The sequence below is a fragment of the Athene noctua genome, chromosome 6, assembly GCF_965140245.1.
Source record: "Athene noctua chromosome 6, bAthNoc1.hap1.1, whole genome shotgun sequence".
In the NCBI taxonomy this organism is placed as follows: domain Eukaryota; kingdom Metazoa; phylum Chordata; class Aves; order Strigiformes; family Strigidae; genus Athene; species Athene noctua.
In genome coordinates, this window is record NC_134042.1 from 35,470,051 (window position 1) to 35,494,839 (window position 24,789).

Consider the following 24,789-nt stretch of genomic DNA (forward strand, 5'->3'; position numbering starts at 1 on the left):
CATTTCCGAGGGGCTGAGATATATAAATGAGCCGGTTGCTGCAGTGCCCCATCTGGGATCACCAGCCAGAGCACTGGCGTAGACTCGCACGGTGCTGGTCTCCCCCCAGCACCTCGCCCGGAGCCCGCACGCCGGGGACAGACTCAGCCCCTTTCTCCCTCCCTCCGTCCTGCCAGCACCATGAGCCGCCCAGGACTGCTCGCCGTCCTGCTCCTGGCCGTGCCGGGTAAGTGGGGCTGGGCTGGGGTCCGTGTGCCCCCCGCTCCCGGGACCCGCAGCCCTGCGGTCGGCGCTGCCCCCGCCCAGGTCCGTCCCGGAGCGGCCCCTTCAGCACCGCGGGCAGAGACCGCCCGAGCCTTCAGCACCGCGGACAGCGGCCGCCGCAAGGTCACTGCCGAGGGCCGCGCCGGGCCCTGCCTGCCCCACCGGACACTGCCAGCCTGGGGACCTTCCCTTCCCTTCCCTTCCCTTCCCTTCCCTTCCCTTCCCTTCCCTTCCCTTCCCTTCCCTTCCCTTCCCTTCCCTTCCCTTCCCTTCCCTTCCCGAAAGCTGAGGGGGACACAATGCACACATACAGCTGGTGCACCCAGGGAGCACTTCTACCAGAATGAGATGCCCCTCTTCTCCACTTCCATATTTAGCAGGATAAGATTCCTCTTCTTGTCTCCCAGAGGAAGTGAATAACAAGCTCTCTTCTTTTCCCTACCCTCACCTTATAGCCATCTCCCTTCCTGTGACAAACGACATGAATAAAGGCGACACTAAGGTAAGGATGGGCCCATAGTGAAAGGGGTGAGTAAAGATGAAGGATGTGATGTTTAACCTCCACCTAGCTGGCTGGGTTTTGCCTGCTCCTGCTGAAGTGCCCTGTAGGAAGCACCAGGGATTTGGATGTCATCCTACAGCAGGATCCATCCACACTCCCTCCTACCAGCATTTACCCTTTGTGCATCTACTTCTGGGTACCTAGGAAGGAGGGAAGTGCCTCAGAATGTACCAGAGGGATCAAACAAGCTTCTCAGGTGAATGGTGGAGCTGAGGATGGAGGTTGGGTATAGCCCTCCCTAGTCCTCCTACTTTTAGTTTTTCAAAGCTCTCAACAGGAGGTGACTCAGGGGAGAGTGGGGGGAGATAGGATTCGGGAACAGGCATTGCTGGAACTGTGTGTGTTTGGGGGAGTGTATACATCTGTGCTTGTATGTGTGTGGTGTAGGTGTGCGTGTTCCTGAAAAATAGGCAACTGGCTACTCTCAGGTTGCTAATCTGTCTTCAGCTACTGCTCAGCCTGTCTGGATGACCACGAGCAGTGGTGGCCTTAGCTGACCTCTCCAGCCTTCTTTTATAGGCTTCCGTGCATACATCTGTGTCATACCTCTCTGACATTCATAGATGCACTTCTTAAGTGTGTGCACTCCCAACGGGCTTTTGGCACCTAAATGCTTGGATAGGTGTTTGTGTGTGGTGATCTGTGACAGACCCCCCATTCCTGATATTGTAATACCTATAGTCTTTCAGACAAACTGATCTCTTAGCTGCCCAAATTAAGACTTCTACAGCAATTAATGTCCAGAAGGGAAACTACAGCCCTTTCCCCCTTACTTCCTGAACCTTTTTGTTTCCTGAAATCTTCTAGCCACATGTTTTTCCCCAGGCAGCAGTAGGGGAGGGCACATTCATGTCACTCCCAGCCACAGGCTTCATTGTACAGTGTCTGCTCATTACCTTCAGGGCAAGTGCCATAAGAAATGCCTCCCCATCTCCTGGCACATGTGCCTGGGCCCAGAGAGCTGTTGCTTTGTTAAGACTTTTAGCCTGCTTAACCCTTGCTGGTGTTGAGCCATGAGCTGTGAGCCACTGGGTGCCTGCTTCAGGCTGTGTGCTGCTAACTGAGAAAGGGATTCGGGGCAGACGCTTGCCCCTTCAACTGGCCATGCCAGAGTGGGAGGCATTCTGGGCATCTGATAGGACAATCCATTAATTCCACAATTTTCCTTGTGCAATCTATTCCCCAATATGTTCTATGTGTAAAACATGTCACTTTTGTGAAGCTGGTGCAACTCCATGGAAATACTTCCACCAGGAAAGAATTCTCTCCCAAGCCTGCCCCCTCCCTGGGTGCTACACCGACACAGGCTCTAGCTGAATGCGAAATCAGACCACACTTTTCTTTTGAATTTGCTGCAACTGGAAGGAGCAATTAGGGCTATTCTACCTTCACCATCTTCTGAGACAGAGCATTTCAGTGAAGGAACTCCTGGTTTCACAGGACAGATCAGGACAGGGATATCATCACATGGGTACAGCAGTGAGCACCGCAGCTCTTCCTACACACCATGTCCTGAGCCACCAGCATTTGTGGGTGGTTCAGGGCTGTGTAATGGGTAGTCAGCACCTGGCAGCTCATCAGACTTTCCCTATGTCTAGGACTTTCCATGGGGAGCTGAATGCAACCAAAGCGTTTATCTCTGGTGTTTGCCCACTCTTGTGCACAAAGGACAATTTTTCCCACTTACAACCACACATTTCAGAAGGGCTTGAGCATAACTGAGCTCAAACATGAAGTCTATCCTTGTAAGGACATGATCCTTTGGAGATTTCTGTGTAGAGGCAGCATGAGCAGCTATTAAGGATCTAGTTACATGCTCACAGTTCGAGGATAGCTATGGCAAAATTCCATTCTGAGTTTCTGCACTGGATTAATTACATTCATTTGGAAAGGATCTCCTCCATTTCCTGTTGCAGGCTGTTATTTCATGACCTTGTGAAGCCTCATTCTGCAAGACATGCTCTTACAAAAAGTCAAGGAGAGTGTTGTGGAATGACTGCACTCTTCATTTCATTATGTTACAAAGTCCCTCCACAGAGTTGGCTGTATTCCTGTGGTGACAGATGTGTTTCTTTGTGTTCAGACAAAGACCTTAAATCAGCTTAGAAGTCTTCAAAAAGCTTGTACAGAGTATTTTGTTGGACCAGATTCTTATTTTTCATGCTGAGAAAGTCTTTAATTCTGAAGCTGCATTGAATAGTGCAGCACTAAGTGACTCCAGAGGGAGGGAAGTATCAGAATCTGGGGTTTGTTCTATTTAATGGTAGAGTGAAGTGACTTAAAGTTATCTAAAATCAATATTAATGGATTGCTTGTGGCATAGGAGAATGATACGAGGGAAATTTGCCTGCTTTCTTTTTGTTAGATCTTTCCTGTAAAATTTTTAATCCAGCAGGCAATCCCCTCAACTGTGTAAGTAGTTTTAAGAATTCAGCATTTTATGGCTGTGATCTGCAATGACAGAATTCTTTCCTTACATAGGGTGAAAATTTGCCCATTCCAGCCGGTCAATGAATGTATCCGATTGCTTGGATGAGCAACATTGTAGATGACTGGGAATTGCTGACCTGTGTTTAATTTCTACCGTAGATGCATTGTTCTGCTCTCCTGAGAATGGCACCTTGTGAGGGAGGTCAGGGCTCTTAGGGCTGTCTGCAGAAATCATCAGGAGAAAGAGGTTCAGTGAGTGTTTTTGCCCCCAAGGCTTACTCATGCTGTTTTTTCTCAACTTACCCTCTCTTTTTCCACAGGAATTTGTGAGCCCTGCATACTTTCTAGGCTGCTTTATAAATAATCATCCTTTTGAACTAAGTAGCCTGATTCCTGAACTACTAACTGGCACCAGACCGTTGTGAATGCCACTTTGTCTCCTCTGTGACCATTTGGGTCTACCACGACCACATGGCAGGGCTCCTGGTGGTATGTCTCAGTGTGGTGAGGATGCTTTCACCCCTGCCAGAAGTGCCACCTTGCCTTTGTGCCTGTGACTGTCATTCTACTGCACATGCAGCACTGGGTGATCTCTGTGGGATCAGTGGTGCTGCAGTTGCATGAGTGAGGAGCTAGGCCTGCAATCTTAGTACAGGTGACAAACTGGATAAATAATGCTTCTCATTTTACACTGAAGAAAAGGGCTGCTGGAGAGGGCGGGCCCAGGGTTTATCTTGTCTGAGAAGCTGCCTCGGGCAGTTGCAAACGCTTCCAAGGAAATTGTGGGAACTTCATTGCTTTCAGATGACCTGCCTCTGTGTACAGCTCTTTCAGTCTATAATACATGGCTTGAACATTTAAGCAGAAGGTCAAACACTTCTCCAGAGTGTCTTGTTCTTCTCTAGGGCTTGAGAGCAGTATTTCTCATCTGTGTTTGAAAGTACAGTTTGCGTCATCTTGCCCTCTGTGCCTGGCTGCAGCCTAGCTTGGGGCTCGAATAGCTTGCAAGATTTCAAGGTCACCTACTGAAGAGCTATGACCACTTGTATCTCTCTACAACCTCCCACTGAGCCCTTTTATGAGATGCAGGTTGAGATATATTGACTTAAAAGAGGATGAATTTGAGTTTTCTATGTATATATACAGATCCCCTTTAATCTCCTAATGTGCCCAGCCTCTGGAATGGACGGGAGTCGTGATCCTCGGCTGAAGTGTGTGTCATGTTGAAGAAGCTCTTTGCATTGCCATGTGTCATTTGCTCACTTCTCAGTTGCAGGAGGTACCTTCTGTTCCTGCGTTAGGTAAAACAGGAACTGAACATTCAGTTCTGGCTCGACCAGAAAAGCAAGGAGATCTGTGCCATCATATGCTGCATTTTAGCCTTGGTAGCAAACAGATTTAGGAAAAAAAAAGACAAAAAACTCCAGTGCTTTAATGTGTGTTTTTGTCTTTTTCTAGGTGATGAAGTGCATTGTAGAGGTCATCTCTGATACTTTATCGAAGCCAAATCCCCTGCCGATCAGCGAGGAATGCCTAGAAACACTCAGAGGAGGTACAGGCTCAGATTTAATGCTGGGTAGCAGCAAGAGCAGATCTGGCAAGCAGGGGCAGGTTCTGCCCTGACACATGCTGTAGCACCTGACAAGGGGACCCCAAAACACTCACCTTTCTCATGGTCACCCCACTGGGCTGCACCAGTCCCCAGAAGCAGGGACGGGGCCTCTGATTGGCACAGGCCATGCACTGTGCTGGCACTGTGGCCAGGGGAGAGCTGGGTGAACCTGCCTAGTTTCCATGGGATCTTCCTGTCATCTTAACCACACGGTTAAGAGATGTGGCAGCAAATCAGGCCAAGGGAGAGAAGAGAGTAAACAAAGAGTGAAGTGGCGTTTGGGGTTCTGATTTGTTTCCTGGGGGTGGGGGGAGGTTGGTTTTGACCACCTTCTGTACCAAGTCTCCCCTATTGCAGATGAACGAATCATTTCTATCCTTCGCCACCAAAATTTATTGAAGGAACTTCAGGAAATTGCTGCTCAAGGTACAGTGCCACTATGGTTATTTGAGAAGAGGGGTTTCATCTGTTGTAACTCCTTGCACATTTTTTTTGTGGGTTTTGGTATTTTACATTAATTTGACATCGTATAGATGTGCCCAAGGAAATACAGTTCCAGGACTTTCAGTAGAGACTGGGTCAGTGAGGGCAGGAAGTTTGATTATAATAACTCCAATATACATCTGATTATTTAAATGACTGTCAATGTAACTTGGTGGTGATTTAGAGCATAGGCATTTTGGGACGGGAGAACCCTAAAAGGAAAGATTGTAATTTAATTCAACAAATAACCACCAGCTCCCAAACTGGAATGAAAGGCAAGAAAACCTTCACTGTGCAGCAGGAGTCCAGCCCTAAACCCAGGTGTGGCAGAAGGGAAGCCTCACTGAGCATCAAGTGGGACTTGCATCTAAAAGACCCCAGTGAAAATGTCCTTGAGCTAATGGGGATTTTTCTGTTGGTTTCCTTAGCTCAAATGTAAGTTTCTTCGGTTTGAAGAGGTGCAGATGGCTCACCATGGGTCAGTGTGGGAGCAGCAGCAGCAGCACAGAGCTGTGCAAAGTGTGTGCAGTGGGAAAAAGAACTATTCTCAGGTGCCTACGTCCCCAGAGCTGATGTGTAGGTCCCAGGCAAGAGTACTTCAAAGCCAGTGCAGGTCCCTCTGCTGGGGTGGTCTGGTTGAGGCTGCAGCAGGGCTCTCCCCAGGCTGCAGGGAGAGCAGCTCCTGGCCTTCCCTCCTCCTTCTTCCTGAGGTAACTCAGCTGGCAGCCCTCTCTCATCACCGCATCCCTGTACCCTGCTCCTGTGTGGCATGGCTGCCAGGGATGGCTGGAAAACAGTGTCACCAGACTCTTTCAGAGCAGGGAAGCCACAGAGACAAGAGGGAAAAGGGAGGGGAAAAATTCAGGAAGTGAAGATTGGGAGAGAGCGTCATGTAGCCCAAGGGGAAAGCAAAGGTGTTTATCTTGGTCTCCTCTGTGCTGGTGCAGCTGGTCCTGCTCAGGCTGGAGAGCCCACAACATCCAGCTCTGCCCAGTGTAGGGCTAGAGAGGGCTGGGCTGGCAGTGTTGGCTCTTGCCTTAGCATTAAGGCGTAGAAGCCGGGCATGACCTGGGTTAGGCAGGACTTGTTTGGCTTGCAGATCCCATTAGGCTGGGTCTGCCTGGGGAGCACTGGTTGCCAGGACAGCTGCACTCTGACCTCCAGCTTGTGCTACCTTTGGACACATTTCCCCAGGGTGTTACTTTTGTCAAGATGGCTCCATAATCTCAGAGACACTAAGGTGTGGGGCCTTGAAACCCTAGACTATCCTTGGAGTGGGAATGAATTCTGTTTCTTCCTCCCAGACCCCTAGGGAGAGGGGCTCTCACAACCAGGCTGGAGGGCACAGGGGCTCTTGGTACTCACTGCAACAGAAGTACGAGGGCAGCATATGGCAGGAGGCAAATTTTATCCTTCAATACTCCAATGCTTAAGTCTTTTGTTGGCCTCAGTGTGCTGCAGTTCAGCATCTCTTATTCCCCATCTCTCCATTAGTATTAATTTTCCTAGCAACCTTGATTCGCTGTTTGTTCAGAGAGATTTTTCTTTCCTGCAGATGATGTTTTTGATGGTGGCTTTGTTACTGCAGTTTATTCACGTATCCTCCAGTCTCCCTTCTTGCAGATAACCTTTGGCAGATTTGTCCATTGCAGAAAATATACATATAATTATAAAGGGCACAGAACTATTTTCCTGCCTCTACTTCATGAAACACAGGAGGGGCTGTTGCCTTTCCCTACTTTCTGTTACTTGACACAGGTGCCAGTGAAAGAACTCGGCAGCAGAAGAAAAACAGTGGCTTTGAAGATGAACTTTCAGAAGTCCTTGAAAGTCAGAATGACAAGAACAAGCAGAGAGGTCAGTGTCAGCTCCCCCCCAGGAAATCCAGGTCAGGCTGTAAACAAGGATGTTCTTTCTAACAGCCTTGATATGTCCATCTGCTTCTCATTTAAGCATCTTCTTTGATGCTGCCGCTGACACACACAGGCAACCTGGTGTTCACTTTGTTCTTATTTACCAGTTTAAACACCATGTAATTTCTGAGCTATAGTAACTGGTGACGGTCAATTTACCAAACTGATACTGATCTTTTCCACCCTGCTGCTAACACCATCACTTACTCCTAATGCTTAAAATGAGTCACAGCCAGGGAAATCCCATGCTGAAAGACTCAGTTGTATAGGCAAGAGCAATCTGGGTCTGCTCCTACTGCCCTTGTTTCCAGGCATCCAAGATAGGAGGTTATGGGTCTCCGAAGGCAAAATTGAACTTGAGATACACAGAGTGCACACACACACATCTTGGAAAGACCATATTCTGCTGGGATTTCCCCTTGCCACTGTTTACATGGCCTCTCTAGAGACAGGCAGTGTAGCAGAAAGGAGGGTTTGGCCCCTTCCCTTTTCCACATCAGGAGGAGACGATGCCAATGTGGGGTGAGATAATTTCTCATCCAGTAGCAGCACCCCCACAGAGGGGGGTGTGCCTGAGCCACGGCAGCACAGCGATGCTGTGATGGCAGCCCAAAGTTGCCTGAAGTGATGAGGAGCGATACCCCCGGGGGCTGCTGCTGCAGCCACAGCAGCCAAAAGGCAACAGCGAGGATAGGTGGCAGTGGGTCTCTCGCCCACCAGGGCAGACCTGAACTTGCAGTTCAAAAAAACCCCTGTGTTTTTTTGAAACTGTGTGTAGTTTCTCCAGCAGTGTGGAGACTGCATGAAGATAGACTGAAGATTAGACTGGACACTAGGAAAAAAAAATTCACAGAAAGAGTGGTTAGACGGTCACTATCCCTGGATGTGTTTAAGGGTCGTTTAGATGAGATGCTGGGGGATGTGGTGTAGGGGAGAACTTTGTAGAGTAGGGATGATGGTTGGACTCGATGATCCCAAGGGTCTTTTCCAACCTGAATTATTATATAATTCTAAGATGAAGCGTGGCATGTTGGGCCATCCAGACCCACAGGCAGTCCCATGACACCAGTGTGGTGTCACTGGTGGTCACCAGTCCTCCGTGACCATCTCTCTGTATCCCCTCACCCCAGCACACTCCTCAGTCCTGCTTGTGGCTGCACTTGCCTTTCCATGCCCAACTGGCCTTTTCTGCTGCTCTTTAGTCCCCCTTCTTTTCTTTTGCAAAGTGATTTCTATGGCTAATTATGTTAAAAGAGGCCAGTCTTTGACATGAACAAGAGTGAATACCCAGCTGACAGTAAGCTCCTGCTGTGTAGCTGTTCTGCAGAAGCAGAGCCGGCCCCCCCTCCCTCCAGCTTGCCTGCAAATAGTGCTGGCTGCCTCTTCACCCTGATGGGAGAAATAAGGATCCCATGGTAGCACAGCATTCAGAGCAGGGAGAGCTGTGCAAATGCCATATTACACTCCTAAATAATTTCATTTTACATGCGATCTGGTTTCACGTGGGGCAAATTTGTTGCTGGCATCTCAAGAGATGGTGATGAGGACTGTGCCACAGCAAAGCACTTCGGCATATGTTTAACTTCAGCCCTGTGAGTTTCTCCAGGCAAGCAGGCACCAGTGAGAGCACCAGCTTGCTTGAGTGCAAGCATATGTTGAAGTGACTTGCAAGAGGATCCATGGACTGGTTAAGCAGATTGCTGAGTAGGGCTGAAGCTCCCTAAGAAACATACAGGCTTCACTGGTTGTCAAATGAGTTCTCAGGAGAGGTGTTGCTTCTTGCTCCTCCTTCTGCAGATGCAGCAGGGGAGAGCCCTGAAGAGGAGCAGCCCACGGGGTCCCTGGCTGAGCCAGCAGCACAGAAAACCCAGCAAAATGAAGATTCAAGAGAGGAGGGAAAAAACAGCCTGGAGGAGAGGGAGCCCAGGCCAAGGGATGCCCACCCTGGTGAGAAGGAGGATCATGAGGAAGCAGAGAGTAACGAGATTGGGAACACAGAGGATGCCCAACGAGATGAAGCTTTGGACAACCACATCAGCAAAGACTTCAATGAGGATGAGCAGCGGCAGCAAGAGAATGAAGAGGAGCAGCCCAGAGACCCCAGGGACAGCCTGGAGCTTGAGAACGAGGGAGAGCAGCCATCCAGGCAGGGCCAGAAAAAGAGCAAGGAAGTGACAGGGGAGCGTGTGGAGCGGGAGGATGACGGAGGAGATGATGCTGCAGAAGAAGACCCTACTGAAGCAGAGAGGTCACTTGATTTGGCTGAGGAGGACGAGGAGGTTGAGGAGATGCAGGGAGATGACAGTACGTATCCCAGACAGCTGTACTGATACCTACCCAGGGTGAGCTGAGAGCACCGAGACAGATGATAAGAGGCTTTAAAGCCTAAAAGTTCAGGCAGGTGCTTATTGGGTTTGCAGAAATACTCTAACTGACAGCCACCCAGGCTCCCCCACACACACCCAACCACGTGGGCCCATGCACAGTGGGTAACGCAGGCCCAGCAGCTGCTTGCTACTAAGTTTTCATAGCACCTGAGGGCAACTAATTTCTTTTTCTTGAACTTCCTATGTAGTTTTTGACTGCTGCCTCTAAGCCCTGTTACTGACATGATGGAGTAAGAGTGGGTATTTCCAGAATCCTGGGAAAATGGGCCTAAGTCAGGAAACATACCTTGTATTGCCCCTGAAGGCCTGGTTCAAAGGTGGAGCATAAGGTTAACACTTGTGCTCACTGTTGTGTTTAATGCTCTTTCAGATAACGATGATGCTCTGGGATTTGGCAAAGATGGGCAGAGCTCTGAGGAGGAAGAGGAGGAGGAAGAGCAGCCCCGGACACTGAGAGGAGGAAGGCATCGCCTGGAGGATGAGGGAATTCAGGGGGAGGAAGATACCTTCCAGCCCAGGGATGCCAAAAGTGAGGAGATGGAAGAGTCCTCCAGGGAGTGGGAAGATTCCAAGAGGTGGAACAAAATGGATGAACTGGCCAAGCAGCTGACATCAAAGAAGCGCATGGAGGAAAATGATAGTGGCGAAGACCCAGACAGGTCAATGAAACTGGCATTTAGGTCTCACAAGTATGACTTCAGTAGTCCAGAGGAAGATGTGAGAAGGTCATGGAAGCATCACTCAAAGGAGGACAGCAGTGAAGGCTTCCCACTTGCTCCCATGCCTGAAGAAAAGAAGGATGAAGAAGGCAGTGCTAACAGGAGAACGGAGGTTGGTGTACCTAGGCTTAGGAATAAATCCCACCTGGTTATTAATTGGGAATCCGAACTATGCTTGTGGATGGTACCTTAGCATTGCACAGCCAGCATCAGTTCTCTGTGATATCAAGGAGAGGCTTGGTGACCTTTTAGTCATTCAGCCCTAGGTATTGCTGAGATTTGCACCTGGCTGTGCCTTTAGTTTTTATCCTTGTTTTAGTGACTAGTGCAAAAGCATGCCCTGCCCCAGAAAGTCTTAAAATTGTGACAAGACTTCTGTGCTGGCCTTTGCTGGATGTGGTGACCAGAGCTATATCTGGAGCCTGGGGGTGGGTCTTCTGTCCAAAAACTCCTCCAAGTCAAAGGGAAAGCTTTCCCTCGCTCAGGGATGGAGTGAGTAGTGTCAGATTTCCTACAGAAGTAAACCAGGGGTGCAGCCGTGGTGAGAGAGCTGAGGCATTGGCGTGGAAATGGTGGACAGATATGGGAATACATCTGAGCCAGGCTCACAAAGACAGAGACCTCCTTCCTGGTACCTTGCGTGATGCTATGTAGTAGCTCAGTACCTCCCTGGGAGCCAGGATTGGTGGTTTCACCTTTGTGCTGAGGCCCAGGTCCAGGCATGGATGTTTATTTTGGGGTAGTGCAGGGAGCTGGACCAGGAAGCTGGTCATGGGCTCTGCAGTTATTTGCTCTGGGACAAGCCACGATCAGGAACCTGGGAACAAACTGGGACAGCAGGTGAGTGAAGCTAGTTTACTGCAGCTCTCTTCCCTCCAAAACATGCCTCTTGCCTTAGTTACGCACCAAAACTTCGCCCTAAGGTTGCCCATCAGCATCCCCCACTGAGAGGTCATATCCAGTCATGTTGGTTCAAAGCAAAGCCAAACGCCTCAGCTCTGAGCAGGGATGCAGCCGGTGCCTGCCAAGGAGGTGGGCACCTGCCCCATCTGCCTCTTCATCACTGTCCGCTCACCTCCCAGGTCTCTCCCCCAAGCAGCTGCTCCCCACCGGCTCCTGCTAGGGGCTCTGGCATGCATCTTGCCTGCAAGGTGGTGGGCTCAGCCTCCAAATGAGGACTAGGAAGGAGGTTGCTGAGGCTGCAAAACTGCTATGTTTATAGTTGCAACAAATTTTTTGTTTGTTTGTTTTAAACTAGATCAGGGCCTCTGGGCATCAGTGAGGAAGGGTCAGACCAGGCACCTGGCAATGAGGGAAGGGAAGGCACAGAGGCTCCGGCTCAGCCTGTGGGGCCAGGCAGGAGTGATCCAGGACACACAGGCACAGTGCAAGGCAGTGGCTTGGGTCTCACCTCTCCTCTCTAGGTGCTGTAGAGCATTTCAGCACAGCTCTATTTTCTCACTTTCTGGGGGCTCCAGTTGAAGCCAGAGCTCTCCTCCAGCAAGATGTGCCTCAGTCGGCTGCTTCCTGACCTGCTTCAAACACAATGCACTGGAACAGCCACTTGGGCTCTGTGTGGCTCCCCTGGGCACTTGTAAGGACTCCGAACTGCTGGCACACTGCTGTAGCCAGAGCCTTCCCAGAGGCTGAGCCAAAGGCTCTGCAGAAGAGCAAGGCAATGTTTTCCCTGTTCAGGAAAATAGCTCAGGGATGAGAAAAAAAATTTTTTAACATATTTTCTTTGCTTTTTTCACACCAGCCACATGCAGTGCAGGCCAGTGGCTCAGCATCAGCCTGTGCTGGGTGGCTGCTTCAGGCAGTGGCAAGGATCCGCTCTCTCCGCACAGGAGAGGGGCTGTCACCAGCTCTGTCAACAGCAAAAGGCATTTTTAGCACTGACAGCCCTAAATTTGCTCTCGCAGAGCCTGCTGCTGTGCTGGGCGAGCACATGATCTGCAGCAAGCCCCAGGTAATGGCAGCTGTGAAGGACAACAGGGCTGGGGCTGGCAGGAAGACAGGGCCAGTTGCGTGTGACCAGAGTTCAGGCAAAGCCATGCAGTTACAGATTTGAGTACCTGCACTGAATAAAATAGCTTCAGGTGATGGCATAGGTACACAAGAGCAACTATAGAAAGGCTGCCAAGCAATGGGCGGCTGGAGCATTTAAACTGATGGCTGCCTCAGTCACGATTTTCCCAAATGGAAAAGACTCTTTCACTACTGGAGGCCCATGTGGACACCCAGCACAGCATGGAGAGAGGGGACACCGTCGTCCTCTGCATGAGCAGGGCACATGCTACACTTGCCACAGGTGGCAGGCACCTGTGCCCGCCCCAGTTTGTCACCACTGCCTCAGTACAGCCACTCGCTGCCGTTTGGCAGCACCTGCTCCAGCCCTGGCTGCCATCTCCCTCCAGCCCCACACTCTGGAAGGAGAGACAAGATCCACTGGGGGCTGCCCTGCCCAGCATCGGGGCTGGGGAAGGATGGTGGCTTCTTGTCTTGTCCCCATCACCAGCTGCAGAGATTTAATATTAGAACAGGACTAATTAGTGTTTAATTAGTGTTGCACACAGATATCTGTCCAGAGCTGAAAATGCAGAAGCGGGCTGGGGGGATGAGGCAAGATGTGACTGTCTCGTGCCAGCACAGGCAACTAGCCCTGGGCAAAGGCTTTCTATAGCTCTGGGGGGCGATGGCTGCTGACATGTGTACCGGGCTTTCATTGCAGGACCAGGAGCTGGAGAGCCTGGCCGCCATCGAGGCTGAGCTGGAGCGCGTTGCCCACAAGCTGCATGAGCTGAGGCGAGGCTGAGGGCCCAGCCCTTCCCACACAGCTGAAAGCCACCGCTGCTGCCCTCCTCTCTCCCCAATGTGTTTTCATTTCCTGATTAAAAAGCGATTAAGCCGGAGCAGAAGCATCGCGCCTAGGAAACCAACCTTGCTAGCACCCAGGCCTGCTTCCCTCGCCATAGTGTTGTGCCCATCACCGCTTCTTCACCTCATGCTCCTCTGTCCACAGGGATGCCCACACACCTGGCTGGGCACTGGTGGGCTCAAAGCGCAACCTACACATGTATTTTCTGTCTGGGTGAGGTTTTATTCCCTCTTTTTTTAAAAGACAAGACAGCTTTCTAGGAAGTTCTCCTTCCACTGGTAGTTTCACTGGGTAAAAAACTGCAATAACTTGTTATCTTTTGATTAAAAGCTGAGAACTCTGACTGTAATATATTCTATATAAAAAATTTATCTAAGGAAAAATAAAACTGCAGTGCGTTCCTTCCTTTGCTTTGGCAGCTTCAGTCTTGGTCGTCAGCATGCTGCAGGGCTTGTATGGTTCTGGTGGAGAGGAGGGGGAATGAAGGGCTCCCCTCACCACAGACACATTGTGGTGGCATTTCCCTCCTTCCAGAGACTCCAACACTGCTGCCTGCCAGGGCCCAGCATCGGGGACACCCCCCTGAGATCCTGAGCACTGAGGGGCTCTCCCTGCCCACCCAGGACCCAGCAGTGTTGTACAGCCCAGCCCCAGCACGGGTGTCCCAGAGAGTGAGATGTGGGTCAAATCCATAGTTCATCGATGAATGCAGGGTTGACCAGGGAGAAAACAGTTTAGAACTTTAAACACTGGGGCAACACTTGACCTAGTCAAGCTACTTAGATAACGCACAAGTAGGCTAAAAAATAGGCTAGTAATGAGAAAAACTACTGGTCTATGTTCCCCCAGGGGTGAAGGCCAGTCCTGAGGGGATGCCCCTCCTGTGCGCTGGCTCGCAGGAGCTGTGGTGGCCTGCTGGCACGGTGCTACCAGGCAGAACCTTCCCCACCCTCTGGGCTTCAGACTACACGCCAGCTGGAGGACTGGGTGATGCTTGGGCTGGGGAAGCTTGCCCCAAAAGTCTCTGAACGCCAATCATAAGATTTTAGACTTTCTGTGTGTATCAGCAGGAGAGGAAAAGAACATTTCGCTGCCCGGGCTGTATCCCATGCCCTAGTTCAAAGCTCAGTTGTCTCCCATCACCTGCAGCCCACAGAACAGCTGAGATGCTCAGGGAACAGCTGCCAGGCTTTGAACTCGACACATTCCTTTATTCCGCTAAAAACATCAGCATTGTTAGCTGATGAGAGAACTGCACTGGAGGTTGTCATGCGGGGTCCCCTCAGCGCAGGAGGCGCTGGGTGTCCAGAGCTGTCCTCCACCCACCAGATGAGCTTCCCCAGGGAGGGCTGGAGGAGCTGCTGCATGGGCAGTGCCCTGTGCAGCCACACAGTGGCAGGAGGCAGCGGCAAGGACCAGGCACAGCCCGAGAGCTGCCCTGGCACAGGACGCAAGCTGGGACCGGGCACAGGGTGAGAGCCTGGCTGGGGAAAATGTACCAGAGTGAGCTGCGAGTCTCCCAACCCCATCCTGAGGAGATCATGCTCTCATTAACCTTGGGGAAACCTGTGTAGGAACAGAAGTGAAACCAAAGCTGTTCCACAGAAACAGTACTAAAATGTCAGTTGTTATGGAGTTAATCCAGCTGTAAAAGTCACATTTTACAGACTGATCTTTATTTAAATATTAATTTGAATATTGTATTCAGTTTCTCTTTTTTTTTTTTTTTTTTTGGCACAGTTTCTGCCAAGTAGCATTACCCACAGAACCTCTTGCAAACTCAGGTCTACATATCACAATATATTCACAGAAATTCTCATCCACCCACCCCACCCCCACCAAAACATAACAAAAAAAAAACCCAAACCAAAAAAATCCAACCCCAAACCCAAGAAAACAAACAACCCACCATGGAAACACAGCCACCTCCAAAGGAGTTAGACAAGTTTTTCCACAAAGGGTGGCGGCAGCAGCTGCAAATATCAAGAAGAAAAATAATATTGCTTGCTGGAGCTACTATAAATACTGTCTTAATGGGATATTCAAGTAATCACAAACATTTGGGACCCAAGGACTTCCTTCAAAGGCAAAGATGGAGTCCAAGGCCTGAGCACCGGGCTGGGAAGATGCCCCACCAGTTAGTAAATGCTGGCCCTCCATCCAGCTGTACCTTTGCTCTACGGCGCCTCTCACTCACCACTGCAGGGCTTGGCCTTGGGGCTGACACCAAGCATGGATCCCCAGGCAGTGTTTACACCAGCGCCCTTGCTGAGAATGTTTGTTGCTTAGCAAAAGTTAATGCTGCCATGTGAGATATCTATCTCTTCCTGCACTAGCCATAACAGGGTCCTGATTAAAAATTCTGCTAGGTTTTGAGAGATCAAGAATTCCCTGCCCAGGATAGCAGACTTCCCACTAGTGTTAGAAGACAGATCAAATCAAATCTTTCTGGTACAAGGAGGTCCAAATTAACTGCAAACAACTGCACTGGGGAAGGATGTGAAAATCAACTTCTCATGAAAATGGGTTTCCCCCAGGGAGCTGCTCACCTCACTACCCTATCCACCCACAAAGAGAAAGCAAAGTAGAACTTGTTATAAGGCATTTATTTTCATTATGTGGTTCGAAAGGGACAATTCTGTCTTCAGAACAATTACAGAGATAATGCCACAATACTTACTGCATATTGCTTTACCGTTGAAACCAAAACATTGCCCAAAACAGGTGCTCGGCAAATGGAAATGAATGTATTACCACTGAAATCAATGCTGTTAGATGAAAGCACCATCTTCATTGTCAGATCTGATCAGTCATGCAATTGAAGACGCCAAATAGCAAGTATTTTTGGTTTTTACAGTAAGCCATGGTCTTTTAAAGGTTTATATAATTCTATACAAATTGAAGTATAAAATGAGAATTATGTTTCAGAAATCATAGTGAACTGGGCTGAAGCAAATCATAAGACACGATTGTTAACACTGTACAGCTGAATCTGAACACACATATCGATGAAATTGCAAAACTGAGCACACACACAAAATGGTCCCCAAGATTCAGCCAATCTCAGGTGGGGAGCAGTGCTGGAGAGTGAAGGAGAATATCCAACACTATTCACACCCGGAGGGCCAGTTTTCTCAAAATTGTTGGGATCCCAAAGAATTACTGTTACTCCATTTTAAGAACGACTGCATTTTAGTATGTGGTTCTCACAAGGGTATACACAAGCTGTATCAAATACTGAATCAGAAATAAATAATAAAAGATACATCTAATACATCTTTTATTTTTAATTTTTTTTTTTTACAGTACTGACTTTACAAGAAGATAAACAACTCATTTTTAGGGGCTGCTAACATCTGAAACAAAGAAGTCACTATTTTATACTCAACATATACTCAACCTTTTAATAACTTTATATATGTATATATGACTTTTCACACAAAAAATGTTAAAATAATTTATATCTAAAACTACTGTGTAAAGAACGAAGCAGGAAATAAAATGTGGGTTTCCTTAAAAAGGATAGAAGTGGAAGACCTGATTTTCATGAACTCCATTCACTGCTTCAGCTATTTCTGGAGTTTCAAGATATTTCCAGGCCATCAACAAAAACTTTCCAACACATTGGGAGCCCTCTGCAAACTCATGGCATGCTGGGCAAGGTCACCTGCTAATGAGCTCATGTGGCCCACAGGCATCTGCTAGCATCATCCCCAGTGGATTCAGGGCAAGAAAGGTGGAGAGAAAGAAAACATCTCCCCAGACTGCTATTCAAAACCACTGGTATCACGATGTCCACTGACCAGGATTTTACTGTCAAGCCCTACCTCTCCTTGCCCTCCTTCTGCACCATAGATACAGGATGTTATCTTACAGTGGATTTTTATTTCCACAGGAAAATTGCCCCAGCAGCAGGGGGGCACCAGACAACAGCCACCGGCACGCACACAGCAAGAACGATTTGCTTTGCTTGTTACAGATGCTACTGTGCTTGTGTTGCTGAGAAATTGCTCTAAAATTTCCATTTATACCTCGATGCTTTCAAACTTCAACCATCTTTAATAATTTTTGTGGCCATGTAAAGATGACAGAATCCATGGAGGATCTGAAACCCATCTGGTCAAAAGCTCAAGTGTTGATGGCCTGGATCCACACAGACTGAACAGGGAAAGGGAAGGTAGTGAAGATGTGGAAAGTACTTTTCTGGAAGTTACATTCCTCTGAAATAGATACAAAAGCACTATTACAAATAAAATCAGCAATGTGATCTGCAATGGCATGTCCATTTATCTATGAAAGTGAGAGGAGATTATATTAAAGGAAATATTTTAATCTACACAAAGCATTTTCCCATACTCCTAATTACAAAACACACAGTTGCAACACCATAAAGTAACTGTATACTGAATACAGAAATCAATACATCTCTTACTAAAAAGGAGAGAGGAAAAGAAAATCAGCAGGGTAATGCAAGTGAACTCCTGCAAGTGTGCACATGGGGAGATTGCTACAAACTCAAAATAGACTATTCACTAAAAAAACAAAATCCAAGATTTTCTGCACAGCTGTGGAAGGTAAGGCTGCAAGATAGTGTGAAAAAGCCTGACTCACTTGTCACTGCTGCCACGCAAAGACTTTGGGAAACCAGTGTTAGTTTAAGAACTGATAAGCCTGGATTATTTTTTTTTTTTTTTTTTTTATTGGATGGAAATAGAAGAATTTTTCCTTTGTTTCACTCTTTTTTTGCCAGCCAATTCAGTCATCTCTGGCCCTGTTTATTCTGTTGCCTTTAGACTGTATCCTGCCTCTGTTATCTACCCACTACTCCACCTAGTTGTTCCCTGGCTGGATACAGCTTGCAGTTAATCTGGAAAATTTGAGGCTTTACCTTGAGCAACCCTTGTTACCTTGTGAAGCCTCAGGGTCAGGTTCTTAATTTGTAATCACCTCTAATGAAAACAAATTGAACTGGTGGTTTTCCATCTGCAGACCTCCTCTGCATAAACATTCCCACGCTGAGGATGGGAGATCTTTATACAGCTTTATAATTCCAACGGTGTGAATAGTATTAATAAAACCAGTGCATCCTATCTACCGCACAGCCCAGACAATCGGCTCCTACAGCACAAAGGTTGAATAGCCAGACACATAGTTAACTGAAGGCAAAACAGCATGAGCCCGTGGTAGTTCTGCGTTACACAAACCACAAGCATCAGCACCAATGCTCCCAGTTAGGCTGCATTTCTGCAGTTGGTTTTCACATCACGATGGCGATGTCCTGGTACAGTCATTACAAACCCAAGCATAACATGGGAAAGTCAGCTTAGAGGGGGAGGAGGATGGTGATGGCTTTACATCGCAGGCAGTAATACCACCACTCAGGTTCTCTTCAGCAGGGAAAAATATTCACCCACTGAAGCCGATTACCTAATCACAGTGGAAACTAGAGTTCCATCTCCTCCATCATGCTGACACAAAACCTGAAGAAATTCCAGTCAAGCTAGTGGTGTTCTTCTGTTATTTCTAACAGTGAAGCAGAACAGAAATAGATCCCTAAGAAGCCAACTGGTGACCATGTAATTTTAATGTAATTGCTCCCATCAAAACGGCCGTAATAGCTATGCGCCTGAAAACACAGCAGAACCTCTTCTCACCCACAACAACAGAATTCAGACAGACATAATGGAAAATCTCCCTCGGATTGTCCGCAATTTTAAGAGCAAGGGCATTCTGGTATGGTCCAATGTTACTAGACTCCTCTACTTTTACAAAAAAAGACAAGACTAGAGAATATTAACTAACTCACTGTGAAGCTTATCTTAAACCAAAACTATCCTGACCTTATCAAATGAGGCAGCAATTCAGAAAAGCACTTCAGCACAGGCTTAATAACATATGCATGCTCAAATGTTTTGCAATAACTTAATTGTATGTCTGGATACTTGGTAAGTTACAGTTTTAGCTTTTAAAAATTGGTCTCCCGATTTGCCCCTGTGATTTAGCAACATTCTAGTATACGAGTCATAACAATAATTTCTGCAAGGAAATATAGTAGTACAGCAATTGCATGGTAATTTATGTGAAAACTCTACTATAATGCCACATCACAACAGGTACCTACATATCTGCACCTGGTAAATTAAAGTGATACCAATACATTTGATAAATAAAAAATAAATTACAGACTATGGGAAAAATGTCACTGATCACACCAGTAATCTAAACTTGCTTTCTAGTTACTGCCAAGGTCTGGAGTAATATTTAAATATAGTATTTCTGCAAGCCTTCAGAGAATTACAAAATAAACTTCTAACAATCATTTGTAAACAAGCTTAAAATGCACAATTATATTTCAGTAGTTTATTTTGGAGAAATAAAGCAGTGCAAAATAGGCCAACCAAAACTCAGAAGGCAGCCAGGAAAATAAATTCTTATTTGATGTTTTAACTAGGAAACAGCATACAGACATTTCCATTGGATCCAACACTCAGATTCATGTAAACATACTTAGTTTGAAAGATCTTGAGTTACTAACCCAGTTTTAACATCATTGCTTCTCCCCCACCACCCGATAAAAAAAAAAAACCAAACCAAAAAAACAACAAAACAGCCAAAAAACCCCTAAGCCATTGTAATAAAGGAAGCAAAAGGCAAGTCTACAAACACTCCACCAGCTGGTTACAAGAAAGTACCATACAAAAATATGCACTGGCAAGTTCCTTCCTGAGGGTATCTTTTGTTACACATGTAACATAAAAACACTTTTTATTTTCAACAAACAAAAACAAACCTCAAACTGTAGATGTCAATTTTATTTCAGTCATGGCTTTACGAAAGGTTTGGTCTATCATGAATACATTTATAAACCCTTACCTATGTACATCTGACTCACTCACACCACGACCACCCAAGACCTGCGAGCTGCAGACAACGTGGGATCCAGCAGCCTCAAAGCATACAAGGGTTATGAAGCGTGCCCAGCTCAGAACTGACCTGCAATAGCCAAGGAAATGGGCTGCATTTATGTGCACCCTGGAATTTGACAGATACCACACGCATAAGGTCCTTCCAGTCCCTATAGAAGTATCTTAAAAGTTAGTAACCCCTCTAAAGGTGGAATAATCTTCTCAAGTCATTCTCAAAAATCCTATCCCAGCTACAGTAAATTCCCAAGAAAGGCATTTTGGGAACAAACCTAATCTCTCCTAAGGAAAAAACATTGTTTACACAAGAGAACTGCTACACAATACTCTTCAAACCTTTCTCCCCTCCAGGATTGGTACCATCAGGGTACTCCTGGATGGAGACATCTTTTACACTCCTCTCTCCATGGTCTACCCGGGCTTTAAACTCTAGATAATTTCCTTTTGAGCAGACATCTAACATATGATACTAAACAAACTGGTATTAAATGCTGCAGTGATGGATGCTTTACAAATACCTGCTATAGAAAGACAGAAATTCCCCTATCTGCAAGCTAGGAGCTTAACTAAGGAAATTTTCTTAACACCACCCCTCTTAAATGTATTTTAGGGCTTATATGGGGAAGGGAAGGCCACTCTGTCTACCAGAATAGTGTTTCTGTCTTCAGCACTGAGAAACTTGGATATTTCCAGTTTAGTGTTCAGAATTGGCAAAAGTTGCGGGAATTCTTACAGCAGAAGATGCAATAGAGGGTGAACATTGTAGGTTTACTAGGTATCTCAAGAGATACAATTTGGCTGTGCTATCATTTACAAATAGTAGAAAGCATTATTGTAAATTACCACACAGCCTCATCTGGCATCTTGCAACAAATTAATGTGGTCTCTAAGCTAGAGCTGTGGTGTGTACTTCTACCTCATACAAAGGTACACAATTCTGCTTATATTTAATTTGCAAGAGAAAAACACAATGCAAAGTAGCATGGACCTGTTGAAGGAAGCAACTGTGTTACCTCTTCGGATCCGCAGATCAGGTGTACTGCTCCAAGGAAAATGTGCAGCTCTGCCAGCCTTTTTGCAGAGCCGTCCTAGAGTTCTCACAAGTGTGATGGAGGGAGAATTAAACTCTCTGCTAAGAGATGAGCTGCTTCCATTAACTCTTCTAGAGTTCCACCACTAGCAGATGATTCAAAGGATGATATTTAATCTACTAAATCACTCAACTCAGCTACCAGAATCCTAGCTGGACCACAACAGTGTCACTGTTGGCAAGTGTGGTTAGAAGCTGCTTTTGACTGAAGCAATGAGGCCTGGGGGAAGAACTGCAACGCTGGAAGTTCTGCCCCCTGAACAACCAGTCTGCTCTGTCCTACTCAAAGTGCCACGGCTTCACATCAAGCTACCTGTCAGCATCTTGACTGGTCAATGTTTCAAGAGATTTGGTTTAGCGATACTGAAGTTGTCCTAGCTTTCTTTTGCAATGGCCTACCTGGAAAAAGGGAATGGGGAATATTTTAGGCAAAAATCTCTAGCACTGTTACATTCAGACTCTGTCTTTCAACATTATTATCTTCTTGATACCATGAGGTCCGATTTTAAAATGCTGGTCACCAGTGATTACAAAGAACAATAGAAATGAAAGAGCAAACCTCCCACAATGAAAGGACTAGTGTTAAAACCCACGTGTGTGTAAACTCACTACAGATTTGCAACTGGAATCTGATGAAATGGGTCTGAATTATTTTCTCGCTCTCCCCTTTTCAGTCCATTTCATCAGCAAATCAGGTTAAATCAAATGGAAGGTTTTTTTAGTTTGCTTTTTTGTGTTGTGTTTTGTGTTGGTTTTGTTTTCATTTTTCGCAATTGTATTGTTACAGCCTGATCTGATTCTGGGACCACAATCTGTATCCCTGTGGCTTTTTCTCAGTCCGTGGCATTGGCAAGTTATTGAGAAGAAGCTTTTGTTGCCAACGTAGCGACGCAGTGCTGCTGGAAGCTGGGAGACACTGCTGAGTTGCAGCCTAGTCTCTGGTGTTGCAGTTTTACTGAGCTGTTGGTCTCGCTTTCCACAATCCACGAGGAGTCTTTTCCCATGACGCTGAGACAGCCTGTGCTAGCGCAGCATATCCGCTCGTCCATGATCCCGCTGGTCTGCTCTGCCAGGAGCTTGTTGCGGTTTAGCTGGGTCACCTCAGGTGCCTGACCCTGCAGGACAGCAGCTATGTGGTTCAAGAGATCTGTGAAAAATTCAGAAACGCCCTCATAACCTGAAAAGAGGAAAAATGAAGGAAAGAAAAAAGGGCAATTAAGTAATTTTCATAAGTTTTTTGAAAGGCTGCTTCTACCTGTTTATTTCTTGGGCTGTCCTTGCCCTCCAAGTGATAATAAAAAGGATTCTTTTCCATGACTTCATTTCGAGTGACTGTACAACTAGGTTAGCATAAAGAAGAAGAGAGACCCTTGCTACAAAAATACTTTTGTTCAATGTGAAAAACTGTCACCCTTCTCAATTTTCTGTTTCTTTTTCCTTCCAAGTATATATGTGTACATATAATCTTAGGCATATTCTATCATGTGTTGCCAAGTCCAGGTTTCTCCCTAAGTTACAAACTCTGTGGTATAATGATCTTTTCCATCCTGTTTCCAGGTTTACTATGGAAAGTAGCTCCAATGCAGAGTTTCCTTGAGGCTCTGGACCCTCTCTAGAATTTGCCCAGTAATACCTTCAGTTAGGGAAACCTCAGAGGACAGCAGGGCTGGCTTCATACCCTATAGAACAGGCAGCTTCCCACTGTGTAAGAAACCATGTGATGCTCATCTAATCTAACCTAACTTGGCACTTAAAACATGTTCCCCGCTATGAGCAATGTCTGAAAAAACACTCAAGGGACAGTAAACATGTATCAATGATAGAGTATTTGGTAGAAACATCAATCTTGTTTCAGTACTGAAAACATCTTTCTGCATGTTCCGTTAAGCGATTCCAGGCAATTTAGGATGCAGAGTTTAACAACAAGTCTCCTGGTTAAAACAGTTGCTCAAATACCAGGAGACATGACATTTTTGGTGACACAAAGGGTGGCAGTAGGCGTACAGAGCTTCTGGCTCTATTTTAAACACTCTGGTACAGGCACAGTTTTATAATCGCATTCATTTTAAAATTGAACCAGACATACAACATATCAGTACAATGTCTTGAAATGGATCTCAACTGCTACTGCATTACCTAAAATTGTTACCAATTTGATTTAGTATTTAGAGATGACATTCAGCGTATTTAATGGGATAGGCTGATTGTTTTAAAATATCTATAAAAGTATTCTGAAGGTGACCTGGTATTAATACAGGAGACTGAAGCAATAAGTAAGAGTTTAAAAATCCCATGTGAATAGCACACATTCACACAGCAGCACATGAGCAGAACCAGAGACCATAAAGTAAATGCACATTTTAAAACACTTCTAGCGATGTGATCACAGAGAAGCAGAGTCCCTCAGATCTATAAATAACTCAAGTTTAATCTCCATTCTCTTGTAAAGACCAACTTCCTTAGGCATAAAAACACAACTTCCTGAAAAACATAAGGTAAGAGGATAATTTCACCTTAAGATATATGTGGTGATTTTATGTGTATTTAAAACCCATATGTTAACCAATTAACTCTTAATTACATTGCTTTGAATTTTATTGTGCTTGGTCACAACTCTCCTAGATACTTAACAGGTCACACAAAACACCAACAGTGTGAGACAACAGCTTCCAGTTTTCCTTTCTCAAAGGCCCTTAAACAGATTCACCAAACCAACCAGCCATTTCAAGACATCAAGTTTCCCAGTGCCCCACACGATAATCCAGTGGTCGGCAGGGGGCAACTAGGACTCTTACGGCCGGTCATGGGAGCCAGAACAAGATCCCCACCTCTTTGACAGAGGTGCTTGTTACACTTTCTTGCTTATGTAAAAGCCATGGGATTAGCCTTCAAATCTACTCAGAGTGCTTCAAACACCCTGGGAATAAGCCATCTCCATAGTAACAGCTTTATTATTCAGTGAGGAGATCCGTAGTACCCTAGGGTGTTTCATGTCTGCTCACTGAAAACAAACCAGCCTTGTTTGAGGGCACCTGGCAAACTCACAAAGAAGTTGCTTTAAATATTTAATGGCAATAAGATGGCCAGTTACTCAGTCCTGAAATCAGCAGATGTTACAATGTAAGGAAGCTGTACATATCAGGCAGGCTTCCTCTATGCAAGCCCTCTGCACGCTGAGTAGAAAGGCCCAAGAAATTCTGCCTGGTCACTCAGAAGAAACTTCACACACTTGTAAAAAAGAAATACAAGGAATGGAGGAAGAGAACCAGGGTGTCTCAGTTGCTGAGCCACAGGATGCCTGGGGAAGTCTGCAAATTCTGTGGGTACTACCTCGCTCTGTGTACTGGCTGCTGCTGCAGGCCTCTCAAAAAAGGCAACTGTGGGCCACCACTGTGCTGCGATGATAATAAAATCAAGAAGGGCAGATTAAATTACACCTTCAGAAACTACTGTCAATGAACTCAGGGTTCATGTCACACAAGGAAGCAGCAAGAGAATGTAAGTTTTGCATTGCTTCAAAGTACAAGT

At 46.5% G+C, this 24,789-nt stretch overlaps 2 protein-coding genes across 2 annotated transcripts in view; one reads left to right on the plus strand and one right to left on the minus strand.

Moving 5' to 3' along the window:
* The first annotated feature begins 4 nt into the window (after positions 1 to 4).
* CHGA (chromogranin A) lies at positions 5 to 13,653 on the plus strand. Its single transcript, XM_074908570.1, has 8 exons — positions 5 to 226; positions 720 to 766; positions 4,715 to 4,808; positions 5,226 to 5,294; positions 7,110 to 7,208; positions 9,062 to 9,568; positions 10,022 to 10,482; positions 13,102 to 13,653. The coding sequence occupies exons 1-8, from the start codon at positions 181 to 183 to the stop codon at positions 13,183 to 13,185; spliced, it is 1,407 nt and encodes a 468-aa protein (XP_074764671.1). The 5' UTR covers positions 5 to 180; the 3' UTR covers positions 13,186 to 13,653.
* Positions 13,654 to 15,684: 2,031 nt separating this feature from the next.
* The window catches only part of ITPK1 (inositol-tetrakisphosphate 1-kinase), a 156,806-nt gene continuing 147,701 nt past the window's right edge, over positions 15,685 to 24,789 (minus strand). The window contains exon 11 of the mRNA XM_074908571.1: positions 15,685 to 22,438. Within this exon, the coding sequence (XP_074764672.1) occupies positions 22,116 to 22,438 (323 nt within the window). The 3' untranslated portion in view covers positions 15,685 to 22,115. The remainder of the gene's footprint in view (positions 22,439 to 24,789) is intronic.